Source organism: Phoxinus phoxinus (assembly GCF_949152265.1).
Source record: "Phoxinus phoxinus genome assembly, chromosome: 24".
Taxonomy (NCBI): Eukaryota; Metazoa; Chordata; class Actinopteri; order Cypriniformes; family Leuciscidae; genus Phoxinus; species Phoxinus phoxinus.
Window position 1 is genome coordinate 4,635,075 of NC_136899.1, and position 15,976 is coordinate 4,651,050.

Consider the following 15,976-nt stretch of genomic DNA (forward strand, 5'->3'; position numbering starts at 1 on the left):
TTAAACAGTTTATCATGTCTTTATGTCAATTGCAACTAGTTCATTTACTCATCAGTATAAGTAAAAACGCAGTTGTTACATAAAAGAGATATATTTGTTGATGCAACACAAATCATTCAGTATTTCAGTATTCAGTCTTATTAAATAATATGCATAATATTAATAATACAATAATATAATGTGCATATTACATTATAACTACAAAATACATTATATTAAATAAAAAATATATATTAAATAAGATGCATTATATTATTTTTATATGTATTTATACATTTATATATATTTTTAAATTACATTACATATTATATTATTATATGTTTGACTTGAATAAAATTAATATGTTCTACATGATGCACTTTTTAGGTTACCAGACAAACATTTCGTAGACTAAATGAAAGGAAAGATAAAATGAAAATTCTCTGACAGGAATGAATTGTTTTATATTTCATAAAGCATGTTCAGGATGCACAATATTTTCTCTTGGGGCAAAATTAGCAACTGACTACACAGCGTAAGACAATACACATATCGGGATTTGCATGGGGGGAAAAGCTGAATCACTTTACTAAACAGTGTTTAACAATCACAGCTCTGACAACATGATATATTCAAAGCCTCGCTGTGAACTTAGTCTCACGAGATGTACAGACAGAGAGAAAGAGAGAGAGAGAGAGAGAGAGAGAGAGAGAGAGAGAGAGAGAGAGAGAGAGAGAGAGAGAGAGAGAGAGAGAGAGAGAGAGAGAAGGAATGTGTGTCAGTAGGAGAGAATATCTCATTCACAGCTTCACCTCAATCCCATGGTGAAGACTCAATAAAACACCATCATGAATTTTTACCGGCACATTAAAGGGCCAGGCGCACATGAGCGGTACAGTACGTGGCTCTAAACACTTGAATAATGATGTCCCCTGTCATGCTTTAGTCGCTCTTTCCATTCACGACGCCCTCCTTAACTCGTTTGAAAGAATATTGCCACATAATGAAGTCACTGTCTATGCATAATGCATCGCCGCGGCAACCGCACCTCTCTCCAGCTAAAGAGGATTAATATTAAAATTGACAGATCTGATGTGAGACCGTTAAACTAACACTTCAGATCAAATGTGCGTAGGAAAAGGGGGCGTGCGCACGCGGGCCTGTCAGGAGGCTGTCGCTGAGGCATCATGGGAAATGTGTTCAGCTTGTTTATGTGAACTTTGTACAGGGCAAATATAATGCATGTTTATACAAAGCAATAGTGTGTTCTAAAAAGTGTTATGAGATCATGTTTCATAACAAGTGCATGAAATAAATATTATGTTGCAGAGGTAATGGGTTACACATCTTTACAATGATATGAAGCACTTTAACACTTTATGCAAAAATGTATTACGCCATTAAACTTGATCAAATGCTAAACAGATGTTAATTAAAATATGTAAATAAGAGTTGACATTTCTAACTATTTGAATATAAATCGCTGAGTATACTGTTGATAATTATATGAAGTCAAATATAAAAAGCCAAGCTATAGGCTATCTACTTGATCTGAACCTTAATAAAGAATTAATAAAAAAAAGATTTATTAACCTAATAAAGAGATTGATTTATAAAACATATCAATACAAATAGATTGTACAAATATATACATATACAGTATATATATATATATATAAACTAGATAATGTAAAACACTGCTATGTTATGTTGTATTGTTAATGTTACGTTATATTGTTACACGTTATGTTATACGTTGTATGTCATGTTATGTCATTTTATGTTGTTATATTATGTTATGTTATATTATTAAAAATAGTCTTTATATTTTTTTTAACTTGTGAAGCACTTACTTGTGCCATCACACGTTTCGCTGCGATTCTCTTCACTGTCAGACTCCATCTGGAAATAAAAACAGAAAAAAAAGTTAATAACAAATAGCAATTTTCAATTCCAGAGATTTATAATCCTGTTTAATAACTCATCTCAACAGGATCTCATCATCAGAGTGACAGCTAAGTTCCTGTCAGTTTATGTTATTAATAAGTAAGCCAGATTATTGTCATGCAAAGAGTTCATCGCACGCACTTCATTTGCAATTTCAGAAACACCCCATCTGCAAGGCATCACAACTTTAGATCTTAAAAAAAAAAAAAAAAAAGAGAGAGAGAGAAAAGAATGAATAAGTTTAAAATTCTAGGATTACAGTAAATAATAGTAGTAAAAAAAAAACTAATCCAATCAATTCTGTGATTCCTGGAGCGTGCAATGAGGCGTCAGCACAAGAAATGAAAGGTCAGTGAACTTTATGACAAATAAAAGAGGGAAATTTCACGCAAAGGCTCAGGTCCATTACGTGCATTGTGTGCCGGGCTTCATATTTTGGCTTGATTTAATTGACTTAGCATCTGCACAAAACTCCAGCAGCAAGCAGAGAACAGTCACACAGGCCTGCACTTTTAAGAGGGTGAGACAGGGGCGAGCAAAAATATAATAATGCAAAAAACGCCGACAAACAAAAGTAGTAGTGTGTGTGTGTGTGTGTGTGTGTGTGTGTGTGTTTAGACAAAAAGAGTTGTTAATACCGCTGCACCTACTCACTCACTCTCCCTCTCTCTCCCTCTCTCTCTCTCTCTCTCTCTGCCAGCAGTGCCTTGCTGATCCCAAATAAAACCTATTAAATGTAATTATTCTGGGCTGATGGCGCTCTATAGCGGTCGGAGGGTCTGGTGAGCTCGGTGAGTCACTGGCTGGGCTGTTACTTCGCTTATAATGGGAAACATGACTCCTATCTCCCCTTCTCTCGGCTTGGCTGTTGTGATTGAAGCCACTGACCTGTCATACATTTATAATAGGGGGAGCAGGTGTGGCATTGATGGACCTTAATTTCCTTTAATAAACCTTTTATGTGGCCCACTCTTAATGCCACGCCGGCCCTCTCCCGGCTCCCGACGCGTAATAGCTTCATTACTTTTGATTACTGGGGGCCCCTATTGAGACAAACAACTCCCAAACACTATAGATTACATTCTGTAAAAACTAATGTACCTGATTAGTTCATTACACTGGCTCGCTCGTGTACACACAGACGCACGCTAACACACGCAACGCCAGAAGTGGCCTGACGCTTCCGGACGGGCTTTTCTGAACACCTCTTGAAAGCTGAAACTATTAAAAACCGCGAGAGCCGGGTTTTTGTATCGTGATTTCTGTATTGTTTCGCCGTGAAAGTGAAAAGAAAGCTTTTAGCAGCCCCGACAAGCACAGAGCTTTATTTCAACAAAGGTTACGCAGATTTGGAGGGTTACGTAATTTGATATTTGGTATGTTCAGAGCGGAAACTTTGACATGAGGAGGAGAGCGATCAGGCAACAGCTGCTCACTAACAATCCCTTAAATTACACATCACCACCTTACAAAACCAAACATATGCCAACCTCAGGTATCAAGTCCGTTCCAACTCAGCCTGGCGAAAACAACTCTGGTAACAATGGCACAAGGCAAGGCAAGGCAAGGCAAGGCAAGTTTATTTATATAGCACATTTCATACACAGTGGTAATTCAAAGTGCTTTACATAGAAGAAATAAAAATAAAAATAATTACATAGATAATAAAGGAAATAAGAATAATTAAAACAGTTTAGAAAATAAAATACGGTGCAAACAGTCGGACGAACAGTGGCACAGTGCTCATTCAGTAAATGCAAGGCTAAGCAGTGGTAATTCAAAGTGCTTTACATAGAAGAAATTAAAATAATCAAAAGAAATAAGAATAATTAAAACCGTGTCTGAGATGGAAGTGATTGAGCAGGTTCGCGGTGCCACTGGACCTACAATCCAGGGACGTCCTCTGCTGGGGTGGTGTACCACACCAGTATTGCCCCACAAGTGACGAACTACAAGCAAACTTTGCATGCTTTACTGTAATGTAAAAAATAATGATATACTTTTAATATACTGTGCAACTGTCACTTACAGAAGCTACATTGTCTGCAAACTAAAATAATCAAGTTTGTTCATATTAAATAATATGTTATGATTGAATATATTATATTTTTTTTCTTTCCTTTTTGCAGTGTTGTACTGATAACAATACTTTATTTTAACAAATAAATATTTTATATCATAGGCTAAACACAAAATAATTCTCACACACACTCAAAATGATGTATACTAAAACATTAGAATAATATTAGTTTTAAAAAAAATGATAGCTATGCAATAACATAGTTATGAACAGCAATTTCGCCCAAAATAAAATAAAATAAAATAAAATAAAAAATAAAATAAAATAAAATAAAATAAAATAAAATAAAATAAAATAAAATAAAATAAAATAAAATAAAATAAAATAAAATAAAATAAAATAAAATGTGAGGTACAAAAAATCGATTAAGTACTCAGAATGGCTACTAGAGAAATAAAAAAAATGTTTATGCATTCTAAAACATTTTTATTTATGAAAAAACTAAATGTTTATGTTGTCATCCAACATTTTGAACATTCATACTTTTCTACTTTTCTATAGGCCTAAAGGATTATGTAGCGTGCAAAAACACACCAACATGAAAAACAGAGGCAAATAAAAAATCTTAGTCCACAAGTTGATACATGTGAACAAGAGTGTATAAACCACTGGAAGTGCACATGCGAGATCCTCTGACTGAATCAATGGCCAATATATATAATATATCTATCCTCTGCAGAAAGAAGGACTAATTTTACCTTTGTTAGTTTGGCCTGTAATGAATAAGATGTTCTGCGAGGTCCCAGCGGGCCGCTCCGGTTACTACACACACGTTTCTTCAGCTGTTCTAAGATGTGAGTGTGACATTCATGCTCTGAGTGAAGAAGAAAATGACAAAAGAAAGTGTTTTTGAATGACTAGTGTGGAATCAATTTTTCAATCACAAGTGTGTCCTTCAGAGAAAACACAAAATCCAGCAGTTATAAGGACATTTTTATTGTATAACATTAAAAAGATATTTCGACCCTGTTGAAAATCCCTATAACTCAATGCAGAGTAGTAATGCAGAACTTTAAAGAGACAGTTCAATTTTAATTCACTTCCGCTTGGGCGACTACATTTAGGAGTTGTTCGAATAGAAACGCTATTCATGCTCAGAGTGAAAGAAAGACAAAAGATATCAAGGGCAACTTGAATTGCACTTTACGGAGTATAACTAGTGTTTAACTCACAAATGTGTCCTTAAGAGAAAACATGACCAGTTATAAGACATAAAACATTCAAATGTGCAGTTTTAACTCTAAGAAATCTATTTATATCTGTTAAAATGAACTCAATGCACTCAAAGTCATATTAAATAGTACTTTTTTTGGCCGTTTTTAGGCACAGTTTAAAAACAGTTTCATTTTAAATTCACTTCCACTTGGACGACTACGTTCAGGAGTTGTTCGAATCGCTAACCGTGAATGTTACAAACGGTGCCGTTGAGAAACCTGGGAGCGAATTACCAGACAAGACCTCATGTGGCTTTCTTAACAAGATGCAAATTGATTGCTTGACAGAAATCAAATAGCTTGTGTGTAATTAATATGGTTAATCCGGGAAGAGTTTTGTGTGATTGCGCGCATCGGGACAATTTAAACGCTGCGCTACACAACGCCTGAGCTCCGCTATTGGTGAGCCATTCATGCCTGTTGGCTTTGAGAGCGAGAGAGAGCGAGAGAGAGCGAGAGAGAGAGAGAGAGAGAGAGAGAGAGAGAGAGAGAGAGAGAGAGAGAGAGAGCTTTGTGTTAATTATGGCTAAAAACTCCCAGCATCTTTTGCCCGTTGGCCCCCACCACCACCACACGAGCACAGGGGCCCGGGGACGAGGAGGGGGCCCCCCTCATTAGCATAAGAAGAAAAACGGCCCACTCCTTGAGCGGCCCGTCATCTGCTGAATCATTATAAGGGGGTTTCTCTCGCCCCTTCTGCGCGCAGACCGCGTCCCTCTGAGGGCCGGGCCACTAATGTGCATGGCCTCGCGGTCTCCAAGGAGATAGTGCTTCCTGATGCGGCGTGCGTGTGTGTGTGTGTGTACGTCTGCGCGCGTGTGTATGCGACCGCTGCACTTTGCCCTAACCCATCTGCTCTTTTTCTCAAAGCCCCGTCTGAGCCCAACGAGAGAGTTGCACTTTACAGCCTCTAGACATCAATAGGCGGGATTTGATTCAAATAAACGACACGGCGACCCTTAAAAACATACATACAAAGAAGATTAGTGTTAACATACACAAATGAGAAAGAAAATATGAATGACATTTTCTGGTCAAAACAGAAACGCACACGCTATCATTAGAAGCCGGGTACAATGTTAGCGCATTTCTAGTCTTAAACACATGAATGCTAACATCACCGAGAATAAGACAAACAAACAGACAACGACACAATGCATATGGTAATTATGTGTGTTATCAGCATCACAATCGCTCATCGGATTTAACCGCTCAAGGGACGACCGCTAGTAATCAAACCTCAAATCATCTTTAGCTTTATTATGACATGCACCGAAATAGTCAAATTAGAAGTTAAGCGACAATATTTGTGCATTCTGTTGATTAGCACGGTAAATATTTCTTTGGAAAAACAAACGTACGTTGAGAGTTATGCACTTACAATGGAAGTCTATGGGGCAAGCGTACAAACTTGTGTTTTAACTTATATTTGATACAGAATTCACTTCTATTTAACGATTTTAATTCATTGTAGGTTATTACGGTAGTAAACAATTAGTAATAAAGTAAACCAAAATTGTGTTACGGAAAAAGGGTGATTATCATTAACTAAAACTAAAACCATAAAAAAACAGGTTACACTTTATTTTAAGGTCCATGTTAGAGAGTCATTTACTGGATGTACTTACTATAGGGTTAGGGATAGGATTAGGGTTTAGTTTAGGGTTAGCTGCATGCAATTATGCATAAATCATAGTTATTATTAATAACATGTAACGTGTAACGAACACTGTAAAATAAAGTGTAACAAAAATACTTGACTTAAATATACTTGAAATAAAATAAACAGTAACTGAAATAATTTTTTTTTTTTAAATAAACTTGATCTAACTTACTAAAATAAACTAAAAAAAAAAAAAAAAAAAAAACTAATAATAAAAATGAAAGAGGAAAATGTATAAAAAATATAAACGGACTCAAATGATTAATAGAAAATATTAATGATACTAAAAGATTTTTGATGAAGCAAACACTTATTGTGGATGTTAGATTTCAGAATGTTGACAAATGGATAAAAATTAATAATAGTTAATACATTTCAATAATAAATGTACATAATAGCAGTAAAAACAAACCTAATTCATTTTGAGGTTAAATATAAGTACTGATGGTTAAAAAAAATTTTATTCGTTTATTAGTATTAGTAAAAGTCTATGCAGCATGCAACGATATTCACATAGACTTCCACTGTAAGTGCATTTTTGCGCACATATTTTTACAGGGTTTTCTAAATGAGTCGTCCAAGTTATGTATCTTGCATTTAATTTAATTTTTTTTACTTTTCAGAAGTGTATTTCTAAAAAAGAATGGCTTTTTTTAATAAAAAGTGCCCTCTCGCTCGCATTAAGATTTGTCTTTGTATCTCGACTTTGTGAAAAGATAGAGGGCAAAAAAGCAGAAAGAAATAAGCGTAAAAAACATCCGAAGCACACTCAGTGCCCTTTTCCTTCCTGAATGACTGTTATGATTAGATTGTACTTTCAGTGTAATTACGGAATAAGCACTATGTGGCACTAAACAATGAATAAATAAAGACCTCCAGCTCTATCTCCACCCAGATACCTCCCTCCCTCCCTTCTTCTCTCTCCTTCCAATCACCTTTCCCTGTTTTCTTCTCCTCTCTCTCTCTCTCTCTCTCTCTCTCTCTCTCTCTCTCTCTCCATATCACCTGTCTCGCTAGTATCGCACAGAGAGAGTTATGAAGACACGCAGGATCTCATTGCAAGGTCACCCACTCTCTTTCTATCTCGCTCTCTCCCTCTTTTTGTTTGTCTGTAGCGTCTGGCTGGAAAAGGGTTAAGCCAGGAATGGATTTAATTATGGAATGAATGGAATCACAATGCGCCTGCAGCAAGTTTGTGCCTCCTTATTTATTAAAGCTGCTGATGGTCCAGGTTTGATGAGCCACTTCGGGCATAATTGAGTCATCATACAAAGAGGGTTCCACGCATTCAGAGAGGTTTTATCAGCTGCAAACAGACCTGATTACTGGCAATTACACTCTGATCTAGGAGGATGGTGGTGGGGGGGTGGGAGGGGTAACTTGTGTGTTTATAGTTTACCCCAGGAATAATTTCCACATTCATTTTACATGCTAAGTGTTTTTCTGTTGCGGCGTAATAAAGCGCAAAGCGAGAGATAGCGGCGTTTTACTTTCATTTTCCCCCTGCGCTGAATGTCTTACTGTAACCGGAAAAAAGGAAGAAGAAAGGAAGAAAATAATTGCAATTGAATGCGCATCGGCAGGGCGGTTGGGGGTTTTGTTTACATGCTTTTTGAAATAAAAAAGCATGCGGAGGTGTGAAGCAAACGTTGACATGTGTCTGAACTGGGTGGAGTTGAACACACTCCATTATTGTACATCGCTTTGATACTTTTTACTTCAATGGAAATTAATTACATGCACATCAAAGATCGATCAGATCTAAAAAATTATAATATTCACAATGATAAAAAGCACAGATCATTCACTATATAGGCCTTCTGCCTAAAAACAAAGGCAGGGAGATGTAAAGAAAAGGGACGCCTGAGATTAGAAGGGGCGGGTGTGTGTAAACGCGAGATATCAGTCTCCATGTACTTCATGCCAGAGACTTTAAACTGTGAAATCTGAGAACTCAAAAGCTGCTATTTTAACTTCTGTGAGCTCCTGGAATATGAGGCTATGTTTTCTTTCTAGGGCAAGCATAATTAGTTTCAGTATAATTACCTTAAAGTGCATCATCTGTCCCTAGGTCTAATGTGGGAGTAACTTCAAAGATACACTTGTTTCCAACTGTTTAAAGCATTTCTCATCTGATAAATTATTCGATGAGAAATCTGCCAGCAAACGCAGATGATAAAAAAAGGTTGTTTGCAACGGAAACAGGCGTTCGCGGAGCTCCGAAGTTAAAGATAAAGTGACCAAATCAATTAATAAATTATCAAGTCATTTAATGGAGCACAAAAATAGATAAAATACTCCTGACACTAAACACTACATCAGGTACAAAACCACATAATGAAATATCCATCCATCAATGAACTATACTGAATAATGTATATATTATTTATTATAACGGATTCTTACTATTGCAAACAAAAAAAAATAGCATGTGTATTTTTGGGCAAATTTCTCATTAAAAATAAATGTTCAGTATATTCAACAAATACACAATAATTGATTTTGTTTGCAATAGTAAGAATTTGTGATATATATATATCAACATATTGTAAATATTATATATACATAATATATAATATACATAATTTTTGTAATATGAATAATTCATTGTAATATATATATGTGTATAATATATATATATAAATATATATGTGTGTGTGTAATGTGTGTATGTATATATATATATATACACACATATATATAAAACTGTTTAAATATGTATATTAAATTTAAAAAATGCTATTTGCCTGCAAACACACAACAAAAATGTTGTTTCCAATAGTAAGAATTCGTCATAAATAATACATTTTATTTATTTATTTATTTATTCATGAATTTATTCATCATTCAGTTAATAAAACTGGCTCCTAAAGAGCTAAATAATATTGCCAGGCACTTGAAATGTTTTTGATGAAGTCTGATGGCCAGTTCTCCTTTACCATTTGAACAGCGCGAGATACTTCAATAAAGTCATTTGTAGGGACACAAATATATTTCAGAAAAGTTCTTGGGCAACGTGAACATATTTATTTATGCTAACAACTGCATTGTCTCTACAGAACATCTTCAACTGAAAGGCTGACCTATCGCTTCCCTCAGTGTGCTTTGGAGAAGCATGAAAGGGCATCTGAAAGGAAAATGAGATGCCTCAATCGAGGCCAGGTGTTAGCAGGGACAACTTCCACGCCTGTTCTCCGTTATCAGCACGCACTGATCCGGCCCATTGTCTCCGGACGGGGAGGTATCTCAATAGAGAGGATGCATGAGTACTACCAGGTGGTCGGCAATTTGTTGAAGCCGTGGCTACCATTCCAGCTAAATCCTGGAGCACAAAAGCCAGGTCTCCAGGCTCTGAAGCCCTTGGGTTAAAAAAAAAAAAAAAAGAGAAAAAAATGGAAAAAGAGAAAGGGGGGGAAAGTAGGCCTATATCACGGGCAGGGTTTGAAAGGAGAAGACCCTTTAAACTCCTGATTCCTAATAAGATTGAAATGAACAGCTCGCATGGCAGCTGTACTTTTCCCAGGGTTAATTACCTTTCACTGCACTTGCCTAATGAGTCAGCTGTTCCTGTCATTAAACAACTCCACTTCACCGGAGCTTCTTCATCCTCCACAAACACTGCCCTCCTGTTTGCTCACTTGTTTCAGCGGCGTGTGAGACGCAGAGAGAAAAAGGGAAAGGTTGCCCTTCATGGCATATGTTTGGAAACTGGCGGCCACTGACAGTGTTGAGCTCTGATTATGAAATCGAACCCCAAAACAATCTGGCAATGCAAGTGAGGGTGAATTACACTTGGAATTTAGATTCACTTTGCATTAATTGCTTTCTTCAAAATTAGACTTTTTTGGGGGGGCGCATTTTTTGGGAGTTACTTTTTCCCAATACACTAGTGGTTCCCAACCTGAGAACTTCTGCCGTTTAAATTTTGATTAGTTAAACCTGCCGTTTAAAGCAACGTGAACATGTTGTGGCTGTCAAAGGATTCGAAAAATAAATACTTTTTATAATAATAAAAAAATAATAACAAATGATAAAAAAATGTGTCCTTTATAAGGACAAAACGATAGCGTAATCTGTCAAGTTTTACACTCAAAGTACAAGATATGTGCTAATTACAATGATGGTATCAATTTAAAAAATAATTAATTAAATAATAATCAATGATAATAATAAAATAATAGATTAATCTATTGTAATCTGTCAAGTTTTACACTTGAAGTAGAATATATGAGCTACTTATGATTAACATTTTATCCATTTAAAAATAAATAAATAAGTAAAATAATAAAAAAAATACATTAATAGATGTGAGTAATGTCATTATTTCATTTCCACTATAAGGAAAAAAATATGACAATGTATAATCTGTACATTTTTAACTCAAAGTAGAATATATGTGCTAATTATAATAATAGTATCAATTAAAAAAAATATTATTATTAATTAATCAAGTCATTATTTCAGTTCCACTATAAGGACAAAAATATGACAATGTATAATCTGTAAATTGTTACACTCAAAGTAGAATATATGTGCTAATTATAATAATAGAATTCATTTACAAATTAATTATTATTGATTAATTATAGTTCTTTTATGAATTTTTTTCAGTTCCACTATGACAAAAATATGACAATGTATAACCTGTAAAGTTTTACAATCAAAGTAGAATATATACGCTATGTGAAATAACAGTATCAATTTAAAAAATAAATAAAATAATAATATTAATCGATTAAAACCACAACTAATTGTAAATAATGTCATTATTTCAGTTCCACTAAAGACAATAATTTTTACACTCAATGTAGAATATATACTTTGAGTCTGTTTTTCAATAGTTTTATTTGTTTAAAAGCAACTTTAATAATATTACTGATCATTATTAATGAATGAAGGAGGCATTTATATAGCGCTTTTGTTTTCTTTCCATATGTACAACTGTACACCCAAAGCACTTTACAATCATGTTGGGGTCTCTCCTCAACCACCAGCAGTGGCACTTAATGCTAAATATTGTATCTGATTATATATAAAACGAGTTATGAGCACAATAGGAACAGTAAAGGTGAGGAATGGGGATCTTTGGGCTTCACGTGTGACACTTCACCTCATAACACATGCACAAGCAGAGTCGAACAAACCGACATCTTCAACGCAAACGCTGTCAAATCCCTCTATAAAGCAGAGCGAGCAGGTCTATAACACACTGGAAAGTCCTCTGGCATCTAAACACACACCAGCACCATGAGCTCAGCTTCAGCACATCTCCGCTGTCAGGCTGGATCCTGCAGCTCAGGCTGTTCGGGGACTTTTAAGTGATTTTTGCCAGTGTGTGGCGAAATCCCCAGGCCACCTGGATTACAAACTCTAGTCCTTTAACTCATGCCAGTCTAAATCCATGTTAACTCGGATTTACCTCTGGCATAGGAATTCCCAGTCCGAGTAAGCTTTGTTTGGAAAGAGTTGCGCCTAAGTATTTTATGCATTAAAAAGAGGTCTAGTGGGGAATTCTGATTTAACTAAAATGTCCAAAACGGGCTGAGGGATCAGGATCATGGATTTATGAAGTCTCATTCTGTAATCTTCTAATAAACAGAATGGATGCGTGCACACTGTTGTCATAAACTTGTTTTTACAACTTGGTTTTAAGGTGCTTACAGTAAATGATGTCTATGCAAGGAATAAACTCTGAGAACATTTGCAAACATTTCAGTACAGCCTTATTTTATCCTAATAACTACAATGCTTCTGTTAGCATAACAGTAGAAAAAACACACACACACACACACACACACACACACACACACACACACACACACACACACACAGCTAATTATATTCATATATATTAATTAGATATACTATATGTAACTATAACCCAATACGAAAAAGCTTTTTGCATTTTTAGAATTAAAAAAATCTATATTTATATGTATATGTATAATACACCGATTCTTTTCTCCAAATAAAACTAACACCAAAATGCCCTCATAGGGAAGTTCAGCTCACACACACACACACACACACACACACACACACACACACACACACACACACACACACACACACACACACACACACACGTGACCCTACAGTGAGGTCACACTATTTTCTACTTAAAAGGTCAAAAAAGCCACATTGTGAGTTTAAAACAAGCTTCCCAGACCAGCAGATGGAACTTGACCATGATTATATGCATCAGTAAAATGAATAATCTTTAAGGAAATGTAAATTTGACTTAACCCCCAGGATTTAATAAAGAGGATGGATTCTGAACACTCTTAACCCATATTATCATAGCCAGGGAAAAAAAAGAGATATGCATCTTTCAAAGGACCAAATGTTCAATGAAGAAGTACTTTATAAATTGAAGTAGTTTCAATTTCCAGATTTCAAACTCTCTGCATTTGCTTTTATCAGATTGTGATTGACCACAACTTTAGATATTACATTGAGTGAGTGAGTGAGTGTGTGTGTGTGTGTGTGTGTGTGTGTGTGCATCACATCTGAACCACACGCTAATTTAAAAAATAACAAGCCATGTCGCAAACTATAAAATATTAATTTTCAATATTGTTGCATTTATGCTATTTCTAAATGTTATGCCAAATTTGTGGGAAACCAAAATCGCTATTTTATATTATAACAAAAATAAATATTCAAATAACTCAATTTAAAAAAAAAATGGTATGCATGAAATATCTGTTTTAATATTTTTTTTTTACTTCAACCACATTATTAAAAGCAACTGTGCGGAAGCAAACTTTGAGAAAAGCGGGGAAATAAAATCAATTGACCTCTGATTCAACAGTCATCCTGAAATAATCAGTTCACCATGTAGCGTAAAGTCCACTAAACCTGGCTTTTGACTTGCATCTTGGAAGAACCTACTTTAGTTTTCCCAGCAATACATGTATGTCACCTTGCCATGCATATGATCAAAAGCCACGCGTCCCAAAGCAGAACTAAACAAAAACTACCAGTCCCCAAATGAACAAGCCTCACAGCTAAAGATGAGAACACTGAGGCGAACACAAAAGTAAAAGCGTGCGTTCGGAAAGACAAACAATGTATTAATTACAGTGAAGAGTTTTATCTAAAGAAGAGTGTCTCAACTCTGACTGTGAAACACGCTTCCAGGAGCATCACCCCTCTCAAACACGACCCTGGAAATGACAGCGTACAGAAAGCACTGCACTTGTCTTGATGCGTTTCACAGATCAAGCCCTCCATCCAGCCAAGCATCTTTCTCTTTCTCCTAACAAACACAGACGGACACAAACACAGTCAGCGGGGCAGTGAAGGGCCACCTGACTTACCACATCCACGCGAGCTTTTCACAGCGACATGAAAGGTGTTGTTAGTGGAGAGCAGAGGAGGTGGGGTCGGGGTTACGCCGTGTCTTGCTGTTGTGTCGCGTGGCGAGTGCTCTGGGTCTCTATCCCCCCCGCTCGCCCCCCTTCAGCCTTTGTGTCATTCATTTAACCACCAATCTCATTAGGCGGCGACGCACAATGGGCTGAACTATTTTCAGTAGAAATATACCACATGGTGACCCTCAAGGTATAACTTATGAAGGACTGTCTAATCTCATAAAAGATGGATAAAAAAAAAAAAAAAAGCAAAGCAAAGGTCAAAAAATAAATTAATAAATAAAGCGCTTTCATATATGAACCTAAATAAAACATCAGTTTGTGGCTTAACATATTGAGCGTGAATGCAATTTATTATATTTAATTGTTAGTATGTATTAATAGTTACAAAATATGCTAAATTAGGATAAATATGCAGTGTAAAATTAGCATATTTAAATATAAATTAACTTTTTAAACATAAAACAAGCATATTAAACTATGAATTAAATATGAAATATTTTTAAATTCCTATGCATTTTTTCTTTTGTATTTTTATTTCTTTAATCACTTTATTTATGCTTGTGACTATGACTAAAAATTGTGCATTGCCAATTTCACTCTTCGAAACAAAAAGAAACGCGTTTAAAAATCAAAGCGATGTAAATATAAAGTGTAACACTACAAATGAAAAAAATCAGATTTATGTATTTTTATAAAATAATATTTCCTTAATTCTACTGTGAACATGCTGAAATAAGGTACACTTAGTTGTATTATGATTATTACTCGAAAGTTTTGGGAAAAATAATAAACATATTTATTATTGTAATAAATAATTACAATTACAAGCATTGACAAAATCCCTCTTCAAAAAGTATTTTACATTCAAAGCGATGCAAAAAATAAAACATGAATAGATAAAACATAGCAAACTATTAGTGAAAAATGAAATATTAAAAAAAAGTTTCCTTAATATTTCTACCAGGACCATGACAAAAAACCACACATATACTGTTAATTCAATTACAACAGTGTTTTGGGGGAAACCAAAGCTAAAAAATGCTAAAAATGTCAATATCGCTCTTGACCACAAAAAGAAATGTGTTTTAATATCAGAGTGACGTCTGGTAACGTTACACAGGCTGCTGACTCCAAAATTGTCTTTCTACTCATAATTCCATGTAAAATGCATTAAGGTGGGACTCACACCAGTGGCAGCTGTCCATAATCAGCAGGGACATGTCTATTGGCTAACTTGACCCATGTCAGTAGACAAAACAAACAGAGACACACACACACACACACACACACACCATTAAAAAAAAAAGATTTCTAAAGCCTAGGACTTGCCGAGCGAGGTCACTGGAGATTTTCCAGACAAACGCAATCCGGAGGGGTGGTGGATGGTGTGTGTGTGTGTGTGTGGTGAAGGGGTGGTGGATGGTGTGTGTGTGTGTGGTGAAGGGGTGGTGGATGGTGTGGTTAAAGGGGGGGGGAAGAATAAAAAAGGACAGGCTTAGAATCTCATTTTACCAGACCGCACACAATCTGGGCTCCCACTGAACTATCTCTGCCTGACCGCTTTCTATTTATCCCTTATCAGTGTTTACCAACCGCTACTTCTCTTTCATTCATACTGTGCGGCAGTTCTCTTACTATCAGTCAACAGCTGACACCATGGAACAGCCTCAAAGGCATAGGAAAGGATCAAAACTGAACCAAAGCTGTTTAAACA

The 15,976-nt window shown here is 35.6% G+C and overlaps 1 protein-coding gene across 4 annotated transcripts in view; it reads right to left on the reverse strand.

The window, feature by feature from the left end:
- st18 (ST18 C2H2C-type zinc finger transcription factor) overlaps positions 1-15,976 on the reverse strand; it is a 63,432-nt gene that overhangs the window by 30,003 nt on the left and 17,453 nt on the right. For 3 of the 4 annotated variants that reach the window (XM_079601603.1, XM_079601602.1, XM_079601604.1), the window contains 2 exons: positions 4,705-4,820; positions 1,833-1,881 (listed from right to left, as the gene is read on the reverse strand). In XM_079601603.1, the coding sequence (XP_079457729.1) occupies positions 1,833-1,881; positions 4,705-4,820 (165 nt within the window). The remainder of the gene's footprint in view (positions 1-1,832; positions 1,882-4,704; positions 4,821-15,976) is intronic. The other variant, XM_079601605.1, reaches the window with a different exon arrangement.